This window comes from Athene noctua, chromosome 2, assembly GCF_965140245.1.
Source record: "Athene noctua chromosome 2, bAthNoc1.hap1.1, whole genome shotgun sequence".
Taxonomy (NCBI): Eukaryota; Metazoa; Chordata; class Aves; order Strigiformes; family Strigidae; genus Athene; species Athene noctua.
This window is the reverse complement of record NC_134038.1, coordinates 21,255,911-21,273,989: the sequence shown is the minus strand read 5'-3', so window position 1 is coordinate 21,273,989 and position 18,079 is coordinate 21,255,911. Positions and strand designations below refer to the sequence as shown.

General features: G+C 36.4%; 1 protein-coding gene across 12 annotated transcripts in view; it reads left to right on the top strand.

Annotated features, from left to right (window-relative positions):
- The window catches only part of OXR1 (oxidation resistance 1), a 291,991-nt gene that overhangs the window by 257,424 nt on the left and 16,488 nt on the right, over positions 1 to 18,079 (top strand). The window contains exon 1 of one of the 12 annotated variants that reach the window (XM_074898546.1): positions 10,205 to 10,285. The exons of the other annotated variants lie outside the window; for them this stretch is intronic. Within the exon in view, the coding sequence (XP_074754647.1) occupies positions 10,220 to 10,285 (66 nt within the window). The 5' untranslated portion in view covers positions 10,205 to 10,219. Of the gene's footprint in view, positions 1 to 10,204; positions 10,286 to 18,079 lie in introns of those variants that run through there. 12 annotated transcript variants of the gene reach the window in all.

Below are 18,079 nucleotides of genomic sequence, written 5' to 3'. Positions count from 1 at the left end.
CCCCTATCCCCATACTGCCCTGCAGTGGAGCATGTTGAAATTAAGGAAGCTTATACCTGTGTTTTCTGTAGAGTGTAAAAGAAATTTTAAAATCTCAAAGAGTCTATGGGTCTTTTTTCTTAGCTCCAAAATCTACAGTCCTAGTAGAACTCTAGCTTCAAACTTCTCAGCTGAAGTATTAGATGGTCGTTACAGAACACTGTCTCTGCAGCTCAGTGATTTTGCACGGAGCATTTTTGCTCCATAAAAGCATGTCTCTTGACATATATACTGCTCAGGCATCTTTTTACCAGCAGTGTATTTTGGTGTTGACTCTTGTTCAGAGCCTTTATATGTATTTGATGTTTTAAAACTTGGCCTTTGGGAACACTAGGATCATTGGCAAAAGATCAGTATTATGGTTTAAGGCACAGTATGTCTCTTCTAATGAGCTCTTCAGTAACTTTGCACCGTAATATAGTTACAGAATAATTTCCACAGAAAATAGTGCAAGTGTTTTGATATTAAAAGTTGCAACTTTTTATGTTACTCCTGAAGATAGAGGCAGTCCTTTTCCTACATGTATTAAAATCTAAGTTATTTACTACAGAATGAGGTCATGTCTTAAGCTTTTATTTAGGTCTCTTCTGGAAACAATTATAGAAGACACATATTTCAAAGATATTGTTACTTCCATATGTGTTATGTGACAAGTCAAGTTTGGTTCTTTTAAGATTATCAAATAGTAATTTTCTGGATGTACGTGTTAGTGTGATTAGTGAGACAAATAACTTTTTAAAAAAGATTGTTATGCAACTACAAGAAATATGCTAATGTGGTCTTCTGTGCATTTTAAGTGGAGTAATGTGACTTCTTATGACTGACTTCCAGCACAAATCTGAAAGCTGTTAAAAACTAACTTTTTAATCAGAAATGTTTGACAGTACCAGATGGTTCAACCTGTCATTACATACAACTGCATTCTAGTGGCTTTTAACATATGTGCTAGAAAGTATCAGTGCATACAGGAAACTGTAACTGTTGTCATACCCATTATTCATATTAAATTTCAGTCATTATTTTCAATCAATATACTTCCTTTAACCAACTTTTTGTGTCAGCTTATGATCCAGGTGTAATCTAAAATAGCAGGTGAACAGTATCATTGAAACTTTGTGGGTATTAGGATGGAAAATAGGCTGCCTTCTTCAGAACACAGTGATGGGGAAACTCAGGGTGGAAGGGAAATCAAAAGTAAAATTGTAATCTAAAAATGTATCCCAGAGTACTGTTGATTCAGTGAAAGCAGCAGCTATGGAGTAGCTTTCTTTTCCAAAAGATGTTCTCTCTGCTATCGATGTATGATATCTTAAAACTGGAGAAACGGGGAATGGGATTAATGGTAACCCAGGTGTGATGCTATGAGACAGCCTTTGCTTCTTTGATAGTCCTGATAATAACACATGCAGCTGCAGTGTTTTATCAAGAGACTGTAAGGAAATACTGTGCTTTTTTTAGTGGAAAGGGAAGGATCAGTGAATAGGACTGGACTCTTTACTCTGAATTTACTCCAGTTTTTTCATCTGCTTAATACTTTCTTCTATCTGTATACGGAGTAGTCTGTTTCACATTAGCCTTTTCCCTGAAGTAATCCAGCAGATGTAACCTCAGTTGATCTAGTGGTAAAGAGATAAAGGCTTCTGCTGACATACTAAACACTAGTTTGATCAAATACTGCACTGTATGACGGGTCAAAAGAAAAAAAAAAATCCAGGGAATCCTTTACCTGTAATCCCTAGCTACACTTAATTGATAACTGACTAGAAATAATCATCTATCATTACCATCAGTAAAGATGACTCATTTAGTTGTCAGTTTAAAACAAACTCTGTGGGGTACCTTGTAGCTCCTGTTGCTGATGTTGTTCCTCAGTCTCTGCCTTCCTGAGAGGCCTCTGCCTGTCCCATTGGCAAAGTTCTCTAAAAAGGATACTTTTTCACTTAATATCATTCCATGCTAAACATTTGTCTCTAGTGTCCAAGAGAAATTAATAGAAAACAATTTTATTTTGTATATTGTGTAGGAAATGAAAGTATGCTGCTAGGTTCTTCATGGTGTTATCCCCATCCATTTTCCTCCAATATCTCTTCTACCTTCAAGTGAGTGGGCATATACCAATGAAGAGGGTGTGTTAGGTTATGTGTGGTGGTTTTGTTCTTTTTTTACAATCTGTACTGAGTCTTGGCAATATAGAGGTATATTTATCATGGTATTATTTTTTTACTCAGCATGTGTAAATTCCAGTGCTAATGGCTTTCTTTATTGGTTAGCACAAATACTGTTTAGAAACCTATGTATTGATAAACAAATGCTTTCTCCAAAGCATATTCTGTACTTGCATCTAAACTTGGCAAGATTTGACAGCAAGCTGACTGTGCCTTGGAAACAACTTTCAATGGTACTTTATGGTCTAATTTTGTTTCTAGTTGAAGTTGTTTGTATAGTAATATGTAGAGAAATTAATGATGTATTGTTAAGGAGCTCGCTGTTAGATAGCTGCTGATGCACTAGCATCATTTTTGGTACCAATTAATACCACAGATTTGAAAGCATTAAGGAGTTGTAACCGGGTGTTGGTAAAGACATGATGCCACAGTATTTGAAAGCAGGGATGGGTCCTCAAGCACTGCTAAGAGGATCAGTCTTATGCTTGAAGTTTTAAGATTAATGAAAAGGAAAAAAAATGTTGAATTGTCCTACAGTCTCCAAATCCTTTTTGAGAAACAAGTTTTCAAGTAACATAACTATTCCTATTTCCATAAAATAACAGTGAATAGTTTCTTCTAGCTGCATAAAAGCTTGCTTTTGTAAAGAAAAAAAAAATGTTGTTGACATTCCCTGTAAAGGATAAATGTTATTTTATTGCATATACATTGTATATTTTAAAACAACAAAAGTAACCCCAACAGATGGGAGCACAAGTTACAAACCACAGGTAATCATAGAACAACTTGAAGGAAGATTATAAGTGCTGCCCAGTATGTGTTACTTTCTATAACCTTACTTGCAGAGTCTTTAAATTTTTTTTTATTCAAGAAAAAAATCTATACTTTTTCTTTTTTTTTAAAAAAAAAAAAAAGGGTGTGGGTGGGAAGTGGTATCTCTATGATTCATCAATCCCAGAAATTGCTATTATCCAGTTATTCTACTAGTGTTTTCCTAAAATGGATTGTAAACTTTGGGGTTTTTTTCAGTGCTATTGCTGTATGGAGTGGCAGGTGGTATTTTGAAGTTGACCATGGCAGGAAAAAGACACGGAAAATAAGTACTCATGTAAAATGTCATTAACATTCAGGGATCTAGTATAGAGTTAAATGAAGTAAATAAACTTTCCATTGAACTTGTGTGCACATAAAGTGTGCTGATAAGATCAGATATTTTTCTACAGAAGTTGGCATGCACATGTAAATAATCCATTAAAATCTTTAGAGAATCAGTTTATCATATCTGGGGAGGAAGGACAACTGAAACTGGCTTTCCAAGCAAGGCTTTCACAGTTTTAGTAATGCTACATACAAAAGAAATTCCTGTGCTCTAAGAATGTAGCAAAGGGAGGAGGACATTAGAGGGGAAACAATGGAAATGACTACTTACCTAAGAAACATTAGTACCTAAAGGAGAAATGACACAGTTTGTGTTTCCCATGTGAGTTTTATGATAAAATTTTTGCACCTTCTATTTGTATCTAACTAAAGGACTAGTTCTTTTGGTGCAGGGGTGAAGGAAAAGAAATTACAGAGATCAGAATATTTTTATTTGGTTATTCAAGGCTTCATTGGTTGGTCTGTGGAGCTAATTCTCAAATTTAATGATGTTCCTTGAACAGTAAAGGGATGTGGTCTGTTATATTCTTGAAGCAGTTAACTTTTTGATATGGAGATGGAAAACTGAGATGCACCATTATATTGTCTGTATGTGTATAAATGCACTTTCTTTTCTGTATGTGATAATGACATTGACTGCTAATCTAGTTTTAGATTCTGGGTTTGAATCTAGAACAATCAAAACAATATGTAAGTCACTACAGCTGTTAAGTGTCTTTATCATCATGCAATATTGGAAATACGAGATTTATGCTGATGAATCAGATCTCTGATCATCAGACAGTATTGATTTAAAAAAAAAAATACTACTGAGTGTAGCCACAGCTAAATGTTTCAGAAGCATTAAAGAAATTTCACCTTGGGCACTTGTGAAGTAATCAATTAAGGAAATCAGTTCCTGTTTAATCCTGAAATCTGTTGAGGAAACAAAAGAACTGCTCTGTGTTAGAGTATTTCTTAATTATTGAAAGTGTTGATTCTTCCTTCCCCCCCCTCTTCCCCCTGTCATTTGATCTTATTGTTGTTCTCCAGGATTGAGTCATACTTCTGGTTCACATACATCTAAATACTCCTCCACAAGATATTTGAAAATAGGAAATTTCTTGTCTTAAGACCTGCAAGCTGGTCTTAAAGTAGTTGGAAGCTCATCTGTTTTATTGTTTCCATTAGCTTGTCAATTGTTTGCAAAATACAGAAAATGAGTTTTATTTAAAGCTGTCCAGAAGCATGAGTTAATAGATATTTGTAGTTTATTTTTTCCAGACTTACTGAGTCATGTTCTGGACTTGCATTTCATAATCATTACCTCTGTTTTTAATATTAAATTTCTAAAGAAAATACAAATATAATACTTGTGGAAAGCAGTACTCTGTAGTAACTTGCTTGTCAAACTGAATTTCAGTAGGAACTTTAGATGTGGCTTTAAAATATTTACTAGATCAAGGCATTAGTTGCAAATCAAGTTCTGACTTCCTGAGATGGTATTTGAGTTGGACAACGGGAGTGTCTAGAAATTCTGTTTCTGTGCATTTGTAGAAACATGAAGGTCATAAACAGTGATTATGTCTCCTGGTCAGGTAACTTCTGAAGAAGGCTTTTCAAGATTGGAGTATTGGATGTGGGTGCTAGAGTTCTGTATTGGATCTGGACTGTAACCTACAACATTTTTGTATTAAAATGGGCATTTCTATTTCAGTATGTACTGCTGTCTTAAGTTTTTTGTATTCTTAATCTTTTTTTTTTTCTATAAATCTTCTTCCATTCCCTACTCTGTGCTTCAGTGCTTGGGTGCTAGTGAAAGAGCTGCTCGTTGTGTCTAACATTTTAAAATGTGGTGTGACTGTAATGCTGTATGACCAGCAGGTTAGTACTGGATCAGCAGAGAGAAGAGGAAGTCTGGAAGTTGTAGGCTTCTTGATCGAAACACTGCACGCAATGTGTAAAGATGCATCATGTTAATAGTTCTCAAAATAAGAATATTTTTCCAATGTGTTTCTGGAAAGATTGTCTCTTTATGATACTATGTTGGATATACAACTTAGAGATTTGTTTTTTACCTCATACATTGTCTGTGAAGAAATTGGATATGTCGCTATGCAAGTGTTGCTGTGCATTAACAAGCATGTTTAGTAGACTTTACTTTTGTACTGATGGATGAGTGTCTCTTGAATTTCAGCAGTCATGTGCAATATATAGAAATGTTTCTATTAAATAAATCTTTCTGATTGAAGAGGGAGATTCTGGTGCCCATTAATATAATGCAGTGCCCTTTGTAACTTCCATTCTTGCTTTTGCAGTTAACTGGAGCAAATACTGTACATTCTCTTCTTAATGCATCTTGCTTTGCTCTATGTTCTTAATCTGTGTGGAACCTGTTTATAACTTTTAAGTGAAAGTTCAGGTGTTCTCATTGCTTGGGGCTGCCCTGTAGTTGAAATCACAAGTGTGGAATTGTAATTGATAGTTATTTCATGTGTTTAATAGAACTGGGGCTGTCCCAGTGCTTCGAGTTGAAGCAGAATCATTCCACTAAAAACCTTGTGCTTTTGAGAGTCTTAATGGCTTTCAGTGTACCTTTGAAAATCCTGAGGAAAATTCTATGGATGGAAAAATGCTGCTTTTTTTTCCTTTTTTCTTTTTTTTTTTTTTTTTTTTTTCCTTTCCCCTAAGCTGTTGGAAGGAAACAAAGGATGACTTCTCAAATTATACTTTCTTTCTTATGGAAACATTCTCGGCCAAGTAAAAAGCTGTGCCAGTCCTACTGGATACCATAGGAAGTGGCTTTTTTACTGCTTAGTGTGTTTCTTGTAGCAGTGAAAGGGAAAGGGATCAGACCTCAGCTATAATCCCATGTTAGCTTCACCTGCAACAACTTTTACAAAGATACGGTTGTTCTAAAAGACAAAGTGGTAGTTTTGCATAGGAGCTAGTTCCTGATTTTTTTTATTCTTTTATTTAACTGCATTCTAACTTCATTACTCCTGAACTTGGCACTCTTTTCTTATTTATCTGAAAGGCTTTTTGTACCAAATAGAACTTGTCTGCCTCTTACTAAAGATAAACCAGACCTTAATTCAACTGACTTTTTTAATGCCTTATATCATCAAAATATGAAACTGCCTTTCTTTCAGCTAGTGGGATTCATTCCAAAGATGGCCTGAGCATCTAAATTAGGTGTCTTCTAACTTTGAATTTCTTGGCAGTTTATATCCTAAAACTATAATACAAGGGGTAAACATGCAGGATATACATCTCTTATCAGAGCTGTAAAATGCTCTTCTAAATTTAAAAATATTTTTAGACTATAACAGTTTATGATTCTCGAATTGTTTTCTGTCATATTATTCTAATGTGCATTGAAACTACGCTATTTTAAACACTACTCAACGCAGCTTTAAGGTTTTTTTCTTTTAGGTCTCTTTAGTGATGGAAGATTTTATTATAATCTCTGAAACATGCCTCTTAGATGAAATCATATAGCAATCTCATTGTTTTAAAAGCACATTCTAACAAGTAGATAGACTACTGAAAGTGAAACTAATGTCACTGCTTATTGATTTGTTTGTTCCCAGGCAAACCAATACAACAGCATAAAACCAAGCTTTCTTCTTGTCAGTCAAAAATGTAAATGGCTTATGGATTCCACTGAGGCACTTGGGTTACACAATCTTGTTGGTGTGATTTATGTTTTTCTCAATTTTCAGGACTGCTTCTGAAATTGGAGTATTAAATTCTGAGAACAATCTTGCTTTATACATATGCCTCATAATCTTGTCAGGAGATGCTTGTGGATGCTTATCTTCAGTGCACCACATTTGTGACTTCATGAAACCCAGTTACCTGCATGTCTGCTTCATGTGGAATCAACAGCAAGTTCCAAATAAACTGAGTACTTATGTTCCTTTGGCATCTCTCTGGGCTAAGCTCCCTCCCTTAAGAGGGAAGGAGCAGGGGAATTAAATTACTTTTTACAAATCTAATATTGTTCAAAAAGCATGCAAGTTAAATATAGGGGCTGTGAAATTCAACATTGCAACTTTTCTGTTTCTGTGGTATCAGAACATTGTGTTACCTACTAGATGAAACAGAATAATGCATCTAATCAAACTGTAAAGATGTTCTTTCACACCCATCATCTAGTCTTCATAGTCAAGTTTAGAGTTATCATACTTACTTTCCTGTTTATAGGTTATGAGGTCTCTTCAGCTGATAACTTTAAAGCTCGTATGGCAGATGTTGTAAACTAGATAATTGGAGTGGAAATAAGACATTTCATACACTGTATGTTTATTAATGGGTAGTCTCCTTTTTCTCTACTGCTACTTTAAGACATTAGTTTATTAGAAAAAATATTGTGAATAGCAGTTACTGAAAGGACTGCGTGCTTCTGCCTTGAACATCAATTGTGTAGAGATACTTAACTTGGTTGCAAACTAACAATGACAATAACAAGATTATCATTCAGTGTAATTAGATAAATTTTGTTTTGCTCTGGCTGGGTAGCAAATAGGTGGATGCTCTAAAGTGTTTGCTGCTGTTCGGCACGTATGTCGGGTTTGGTCTGGTACTCCTTTCTAGAACCTTTCTAATTAAGAACTTTTATGGCAAGGCATATATTAATTAGCAGTAAGACACGAAGTTTGATTCAAATTAACAGATCACTAGTATAATCCACAAATGTACAAAATAATAAAAGGGCAGTTTATTAAGAGATGCTCCTGGGGTCAAGCTTCTTGTGGGGGCTTCTTTTTCTGGGTAATAGAAATATATATTCCACCATTTTGGAAAAAAGACTGTTAGAGGGCTGAAGTGGAGGTCACAAGAGAAAGCTCGTTTATGACTGCACTGCTTCATGATGATGCTCCGGCTCTCCTGACCTGCTTTCCACCCACCCTCTCCCTCCAGCAGATGCTCCCAGCTGCAGGGCAGCTACCAGCTGGTGGGAGTTGCTGCTGCTGGAAGACTGAACATCAAAACAGGCTGGCAGGAGGTCTGATAAAGAGAGTTACTAGTGCTTCTGTTCTTATTAAAGTTTGCAACTGTAATTAAGTGAAAATGTGAGTTGTCAGATCTAACAAAGAAGTTTATTGCTCTCACTTCTTTTGAGCAAGTTTTTTAAAATCCTCTTGAGAAGCTCTGGAAGGAGCGAATTGTATTTAGAGAGAAGCTTAAAAACTTCCAAGTGGGCTGATTGAATTAAGATCAAATGTTCTAGAATGAGAAATTGTGTGATAGCTCAGATTCTTTTCTTCCTCCCCCAGTTTTGGAAAAACAGTGTGTTGGCTAGTGTTAGGGAGAAATGTCGGGGGGGGGGATACTGCTAGACTGCTAAAATAGGCTGTGGGGGAGTTTTTGCGCTTTTGCTTTTTGTCTTAGAAATTGCATGTCCAGAGGTAGCTTGAAATAGTTTTTCTGCATACTCTCAATTTCTTCACGATTATTTACCAGACTTGGGAACCATTGTTGAGGAGGCTGTAGCTTGTATTTTATTTTTTATATTGATTGTGATTGACTTACTTGAAAGTGTTTTAGGGTGGTGAAATTTTTTGTTCTTGTTTTACCTCAGTATTAGCTTGTTTTTTATATTAAATAATAAATGGACATCTGGTTTATTGTTTGAATCTTACACCATTTGATTGTGCATCTGGTGTATTATTGTATATTTGAGTTTAAGTCCCAGCTTTCAAAGTCCCAGTGATAAAAATGTTCTCACTCACCACCTTAATTCTCATAAATTGAAACAAATTGATTTTTAGAGCTACTAGCTCCTGAGAAAGCAGTTACTGAAAAAAAACCTCCACATTTAATCCATCTGAATTACGTTGAGTTAAATACTAATGCAATGTGAAACACTCCAGTGCAGTCTGCAGTATAGTAAAGTACAAGTTCTGGTACTGGTTTTCTCTGCTTGGGCATCTTGGCTTTTAGATCACAGTGCAACAGCACAAGTGAGCAGTATTTTAATGTTGTGATGCTGCCTGCTGTTGCCCTAGACTACTTAATACTTTCACCTAGAACTCTCAGCACTGAGTGTATTTGGAGGAAGCAGAAGGAAGCCTTCAAGTGCTACTATAAGGAAATTCTCAAAGGGTTGCTGTGTGTATTACTGTTGCACATGCCTGTTTAAATAAACATCCTTCCTTAAGAAAAAAAAAAGTCATGTTTCCAAAAATACTGGGACTAGCATTTATCCTATGCAGCAAGTTTAGCTTACAGACAGAAGGAGTCATTTTCTTTTTGTAGCTTGCAAAACTGAAAATGCTGTGAGGCTATCAGTTCCTGAATGCTTTAAAACCTTTTTTCAAAAGATTATTTCCTAAAAAACTTGACTAACCACTTTAACTGGTTCTGGAGTCTAACGAATAACTGACAGGGTTTATATGCAGTTTTTAACATATGTAAGACAAACTATTGTTTTAATACTGAGTGCAAATTTGTTACCATTAGAATTTGTTTATGAACAGTTGTAGTGTAACAGAATATTGTAAGTGTTCTTGGGGATTTTTTCATATTCTTCAGTATTGTGTAAGAAAAATTAAATTGCTCTGTATCTTTAAATATTTTAGCCTTTTTAACAAACTAGTGTTCTGCAACCACACTTGAATACAGGCAACCTTCCTCCTTCTGTACCGTCATCATTTGCGATACATCCCCCCCACTGTACAGTCGTTCATTTGTTCCCTGCCATGTCAGTCAAATGTGTGCATCTAGCAAACTATCCTGTCACCGTCGTGGGGCTCTGCCTGTGCCTGGAACTGACAGCAGGTACAGAGAATGCTTTCAAACAGCCTTGAATGATTTTTTTTTTTTTTCTTTTTAAATTTCTTTGTTAGTTTCATTTTATTTTTAGAAAGGAAATGTCTCGTCTTTGGTATGGGAAGAAGGGAAGAAAGCACCAGCCAATTAATCATAAATATGCTCTGGTAATTTTCAGTGTAGTATGTTAATTTCTGTTATTGCATTCTTATAAATTTGTGGTGCAGAGACAGTTTCTGGAAGTTTAAATTTTGAATGTGTAAACAGGATACTCAGTCACAAATTTTCATTACTTCTAGGTGCATAACCTAATTGCTGGTATTCCATTGGCATTAGATAAGAGAAACTACTTTGAGCATTAAGAGGCTCAGCAGTTTTAGGGTGGTGTTTTTGTCGTCTTTTTTTCTTTGGAGTAACTCTTTTTTTTTCAATAAAAATGTGATTTATAGCTAAATACCATGAACAGTAGTTTGCATTGGCATTTAATCAGACAAGTGTAGTTACCATTTAATTATACCTTCTCAGAAGTCATTCAGCCATTTGAAGGTGTGATAATACTTCTGAACTGATAAAAATTAGTATGCTGTAGTCCCACTCACATTTATAATGAAGGGGAGAACAAATACCACTGTTTCTACAGTTTATTAGATTCATGAAAATAACTGTAGTTGTTTTCCCCCCCAAAGACTTAAATTTGTAGTAGTATGTAAAGGAAATGGTCTCAGTGAGACTTGCAAAACGGTAACATCTTGGGGATAGGGAGGAAGCGGTCTTGACAATATACTTGTGTTTTTACCAGCTGGTAGATCTGGAAGATATTTTTTCATGCAGACTCTGCCTGCAACAGGCAACTGTCTTAAGAGCTACAGATCTCTGGGTTTTGGTGCATACTTCTTTCAGAGGTGCTGTTGACTTGGTTTTTATTTTTCTTTATTTGTAGCCAGGTTACTTGCAGAATATGAAATTGTCACGTGGCAACAAATGTGTGTTCCTAACTGTTTTAAATAATAGACTCTTCATTTTCCTCTGTGGCAGTGGATTGTAGAATGGAGATGCAATTCCTAAATTAACTCAGATGCTATTTGAGCATACACTAGCAATGTAAAAGGTATCTGAAGTTTACCAAGAATGTCTTCTTTAATATAAATATATGTAGATATATATATATATGTTGCCCAGCTAATGAAAAAAGTAGTAGTATCCCTTGTTATAATTGTTTCCTTTGGGGCCAACACTTCATTTTAGCCAGAGTCCAGCTATGCTAATAAAAGTAATAGTTACCAGCTCTTAAGAGAGATTGAACTGAAGAAGACTGTATGGGAACCTTCTTTGCTGTGAGAGAGGTAGAGAACGTGTTGGTTATTTTAATGTGTAAAACAAGTCAAATCAGAAAAAAGAGCATAGAAATATCTACAGATGGGAGTATTTTTAAAATGTTGCTATGTCGACAAGGCATGCTCTATTCTTGAAGTTGTTTTTTTCCCTTCGATGAATGATTATAAAGCTAATGTCCAATTGTAACCTCCTTAAGAAATGAGGGAAGCAGTATTGGTACCATTACTTCTGTGTTATGCAAGACGAAGTGGGAAGCATATTAAAGAGACTGGCAGCACATACAAAGTACAGGTTTTTAACTAAATGTTTTGTTAGTGGTTCTGAAATTTGGATGAAAACCCATCTGACATGAAATAACAAAACTGCTGGACCAACTGGAGTGCTTTAAAACAAGAATGTTTGCTTGAAGTAACTAAATTGGCCTGGATTATTTACCTGAAAGGCTTTTGTTATTTTCATGGTGATAAAGTAAACTTGGGCTGAGCATTATTGGGGTTCAGTACACAGGATAAGAGATCAACATTTTGGTGATTTACCAATACATTATGCTCTCCCTTCAAAAAGCCAGTAATGTTGTCTTCCCACTTTTAGTAAATCTGTTTGATACTTGCTGTGTCTCTTTATTGTACTGCAACACAAGAGATGCCAGTAAGTTTCGAGAATGTCAAAAATGCAGGCAACCATTCTTCCTGTCAAAGCACTTTAGACAAAAGACATCAGACAATGCAGGAGAACAAAAGGTGGATTGCCTTCTTTGGGAATGCTTGCCAGAATGCTTTGCAGAGCTTCCCTAGGCAGTGTAGCCAAAGGGGACAAAACCATCGAAAACTTCTCTTTGGCTTTTATGTTCTTAAGATATTATGCAAAGGGGATTAAAGTAGTGTTGATTTTAATAGCTTGAATTATTTGAGACTTGCACAACTTCTGAGGTTCTTGATTTATTGGTTAACTGTGGTTGGTAAGCTAATGTAGGTTTTTTTTTGTTATCATGGAGATATAATAATAGAGGCTTTCATGTGAAAGATGAGAATTCAGTACTTCATCCCTGTGGATGTCAGAATTGCGAGGTTGCATCAATCCAATAATACTGCTACAAAGATCTTTTTAAAGTCAGCTTTCCATACTAAGTTTTGGGTTAGAGTGATAGAATGAGCTGATGATCTGAGTCTATTTAAAATTACAGCAGAGTGCAGTCCAGTACTTTCTTAGATTGATCACTAAGCCTAGAACCTTTCCTTGATGACAGGTATTTGCCTACCCACTCCCTTAAATAATTAAGGGGTTTATGCATTGTACCTTGACTAGGTCTTCCATTTAATTATTAAGTCTTACATTGTTTACGTTTTTTAATAATTGTGAAATATTAAGCCTCACTACAAATAAATTTAAAGTACAGTAGCAGATGAACATTTAAGAAGGTTAATTATATGTTGCAAGAAAAAAAATAATAGAGGCTTATATTTTCTCTGTATTTTTTTAATGTTCTGTGCAATCTGAAGTTGATCCTTAGTTGATCCTTTTTCTTATTAAAATAAGAGATAAACATTTCCATACTGGGCTGTGATTCAGTTATTCTATGCATATACAGCACCTTCTTGTCATACCTGAGAGCATCTCTGCATGACACTGTCAGAACTGAGATGTAACTTTGCTCAGCTTGCCTTCTCCTGGAGTGGCAGCTTGAGATCAGGCACCAGGTGCTGTGGTTTCAGCAGCTGAACCGCTGGTTTCTCTGCTTGTTAGTGCTAAAACTTCCTTAAATTGTTTTGCAAGAGATCTGGGTTTTATTTGTAATGCTGCTACAGAGCTTTCTTTTCTTTGGACAAAATGAGTCAAGTTGCCTGGCCTGCTTTTTTAAGAAAGTAATTTGCATAAATCTAATTCTTAGTTCTTTGCACAAACACCCTAAACTTTGTTTAATGCTTACCATGTTAAATTTGGTTCTCTTGCTGTTATTATCATCTCTCTCAAATTAGTGATTTCTCATATCTTGAAAAAATTGCTTATTATAAAGGCTTCCAGAGTTGGTGTTAACACTTTCCTGCAGGCTTTGGTTGCCTTCTTCTCAAGTTCATTTATTAATTCTGATTATTGCAGATATTTTAATTTATCTTCAGTATATCTTAATTACAGATTGGTAGAGTTGCTCTGAATTGAGAGCACTTTGAGACCGATAACTTAACTGTACATTCTGCAAAGCTATGAAGACAATACTGGTCACAGGGAGAATGTTGCTGTCATACAACACTAGGCTCTTCTGTCCCTGCTCTGGAAAACGCCTTGGTGTGCAGAACAGTTCTGAGATGGCCAGTTTTAAAGGTATTGAAGTAGAGAAAGTACCATAGTGCCAGCAAATTCAGGAGACTGCTGTGATTCTCTGCTCCCTCTCCTCTGTTTAAAATGTCTCGCTCTTCTAACATTCCTTCATTGTCACTAGTAGAGTGACAGGGAGCTGAATTGGCTGAAAATCACACCAGGCAGAAAATGGTTAGCTTTGCAGTCACGCTCATTAAAAATTAATCAAATCAAATTAGTCTCAGTTTTTTTCAGAATGATACTTTTATAACTGGTTTTCTGATGTGCTAAACCTCATGTATTAATGCATTATTGTAATGTAATCAAGTATGTCCCAAATAATTGTATTTGTGATGGAGAAGACTGCTTCTTCAATATTGCTTTCTCTCAAGCAATGTCTAACATTTTGGGAAGAAACACTAACTTTGAAAAACAAAGTTAGTGTTTTCTCTTAAAATATTCATAATGGCATTCAGTTCACAAATACACCTCTTATTTTCTTTAGAAGATACTTACAGCCTTTAGAAAAGGTTTGATCCTTTCTTCCCCCTCTCCATTTACTGATAAATTGGAGGTGGACTGATATTTTCGAGTAACTGTAAATGCCCTGATAAAATTACATGGGCATTTATTTTTTCTATTAAATATTCTGGAACTTTAAAGGTGAAACTCTTTTTTTTGACTTGAGAAATAATGTTCATGAAGCTTACAATTCACCTGATTTTACACAGATGTATTAAGATTCAAAGTAAAGTTGTTCAGCTTTCTTTCTCTTTAATATTTATTTCATATTCAGTTAATCACGAGAGTATAGATAACCTATGTTGAAGAGAACTATTTATACCATTAGGCTTTCTCCATTCTTAGCTTTAAAAGCAGTATTCGAAGTGAACAGTGTTTCAAGGACTAAGCTCTAAGACCCTCCCTTTCTCTCGGGAGACAGTTTCAGAGTTAACAAGTAGATGGAAGTTTAGCTATACTTGATTTGTGGGCGGCAGTTACACCACCTTGTTAGCAAACATGCATTAGGTGAGTGTCTGTTAGTCACTGATGGCTTTGTTAAACTGACAGAGGAATGCCTTTCTGGTGTAAACAGTTTTCATGTTTACAGCTGCGTATAACAGATTTATATGACTAGTAGCTGAAAGGGCTGATGTGTCACCGTCTGTGTGGCAAACTGTCCTTTGTGGACATTCAGACAATTGTAACTGCGTTTTCATGTTCTGTGTTAGGAATTTTGGTTTCTGTTTTGCTCCCTGCATATACCAGTGTAGCTTGCAAGAGTTAGGTACTCTGACATACTTTCAGAAAAACATGGTTTAGAAGGATGAGTTTCTCTGAAAGGAGAATCCTAAGCCTCTTGATTGGTTGAATCATGCAAACTCTCACTTTGACTTACTGCATTAAATATTAAAATTGTTGTGTGTTCTAAGTGGTTAACTCACGTATACGTGGTGTGGAGAGTCAAGCTGAAAGGCATTCACACTACAAGAGTCACGAGACTCATCCCATGTTTTCTCATCAATGTTGCTATTATGAATACAGCAGGTAGTATTAGATCTCTAACGGTATATCCCGTGTTATTTCAAACTTGATTAGCCTTTGGAATTGTCCTGTGGTAGACTGTTTGAAGTCCTTAACCAGAACAACTTTTGCCCTGAAGCACAGAATCTCCTGGCTATACACATTGCCTCAATCTATTCCAACCAGTGCCCAGATTAACCATAAGAGGTGTAGCTGTTCTTCCCTCCTGCATACTTTTTGAAGCAGAAAATAACTAGAGAGAGAACAGAGGGGTCCTTCAGGAACAATTTGTGATTCTCAAAGTAGCCTTGGGTATCAAGGAAGCTGGATGCTGCTATGGCATGGTGAAGAAAGCACAGTCAATAAAGCACATAGCAAACTCCTATAGGTAGGCCTGCATTTTTATTCTGAGCAGAATACTTGAGTTGCTACAATTTTAGGTGATTTGGTGGTTTCTGTGTAAGGACATGTACTGTATTGGAATTTGGAAAGCCTTGTCCTATACCTTAAGGACTTAATCTAAGAATTTGTCCAGGTTGACTCAGGACCTTGTTCAGTCAGACTTCAAAAGCCTCTAAGGATGGAGATTCTGCAGCCTCCCAGGGAAACCTGTTCCTTAACTATCAGTAATATCAACTCTTTGAGCCATGTGATCCAGCCAGTTTTTCAGGCTTAAGCGTTCTTCACTTATTTGACACATAAGTGATTTGATTGCAAGGCATAGGATAGAATCAAAAGCCTTGGTGAAATACAGGTAAGTGGCATCCACGGTTACCTGCTCAAAAATGAAATAATTTTATTACAAAGAAACATTCAGTGCTGAAAACCACAGTCCAGTATGATGCATACAAATCTGCATTTGTCTTTCATGAATGAAAGACCTTTCTTTGAAGGTATTTTTAATACTGTGTGAAAAAACTAATGAAGTTCTATGTTTAAGAATGAAAGTTCAGAGTGGAATGAGGGAGCAAGTAGCTCCTGGAATGATCAGAAGACAGCTGATATAGGGGCAAGGGGGTGAAGGGAAGAAAATCTCTGTCTTATTTAGCTTGGTGAAATAGAGAATTAATGTCACTACAAGGAAGGAAAATAAAGGAATCTTGATGGAAGATGAAACAGCATAAGCAGACTATGTCTTTAAACCAGGTTATAAAACAGAATAACCTTCTAACTAATGATAGTACTAACCTTTCAAAACAGCCCTCTCAAGCCTTGCAGGGAAAAAATGGTAGCTGTTTTCAAGATACATCTTGATCAGTTCCTGAATGAAGTTGCAGAAGGTAGTTGCTAGTAGGCTTAGACATACATTACTTCATGATTAAATGAGCTACTGAATCCTGAAGTACATAACCTTGTCCACTGCAGAGCAAAAATAAAGCATGTTGACCTAAACTGTAAGCATGTTATAGAAGGTCAGGTACAGTAGCTGAACTGTTGAGGTATCTTGATGTACTCGTTTAAAAGCCTACTTAACTGATGAGTGAATGTTGCGGTTTGAAGCAAGTCAGCTGCCGATCGCCACGTGGCCAGCCATTCACCTCCCCCCTCCCCGATGAAAGAGGGGAGTGACAAAGAGAAGAAGAGTCACAAGTTGAATATAAGAAAAAGAATTTACTAATAGTAACAAGGAACAACTGACAAATGTGAACCCAAACCGGATAAAATGGAGCAGTGGCTTACCAAGTGCGGCAGCAGGTCCACGGCCTGCCCGCCGAGGAAGGTCCCGCCATGCTGGGAAGGGCACGTACCAGAGAGCCCGCGTCTGCCCGCGTACTCTGAGCATAGTGTCACGGGGTACACCATGCTCCAGGGATCCATCCGCACCAGCCCTCTAGCTGTGCTCCCTCTCAGCCCAGGGAAAGTTAACTCTATCCTGGCCTAAACCAGGACAGTGAATAACCTTGAGACAGTTTGTCTTATGGCTTGCTCACGGAATTTAGTATGGGCTATATACATAAAATAAACACCAGGTTTGAGAGGGTGGATTCCTTGCCCTTAGTTTTCTTGTTGATAGTTTGACAATCTATGACGTGCTATTTATGATGTTTGTCATTGCATACCAGAGGTCTGCCACTATGCAGGCTTTTGTTCACAAAACAGATGTAAAGGTGTACTATGACGGTGTGCAACAGATTCAGGATGCCAAGGCGCTATTGTGTACATACTTGGATAAGTATTCATGTTTCTCTCAGGTAAGAAGTTTATCTAAGTACCTTGTGCATGCTGTTTTGAGGATGCAGACACCCCCAGTGGTATATGACAAGGTGTGTCAGATCTTGATGACTGAGCCGAAGTGTTGATCAGCAGTTCCTAGGTGCGGGATGGTGATACGGTATGCATTTGACAGGTCGAAGGCAAGATGGTATTGCCTGTAACATTGTCTACATTCCAGTATGTGAAACAGCAACTATATAATGGTGTCGGGGATGATAAAGTAACCACACATTTATGGCCCATTGTAAGTTAACTACTGCCTCTCATCTTATAAGAGCTGAGTTTACAGGAGCAATAAGGCTAAAGGGTCCTGACGTTATTGCGTTTCAGGATTAACATTCATAAAGTGCTGGTGTAAACAATGTAATTTGCAACGAACTGTCATAGCAAATCAAAGAATAAAGTTACAGTGTCATGTGCTTGAGTGGAATACTGTTAAAACTTTGCTTGTACCTATTTGATTGAGAATATACAAACCAATACAATTTACAACAATTTTCATATTTAAGAGGACAGTAGAAAACTGTGAAAATAAATTGAGTGCTAGCAATTACTGATTATTCAGTAATAAAACCAGATGTCACAAGTATTCC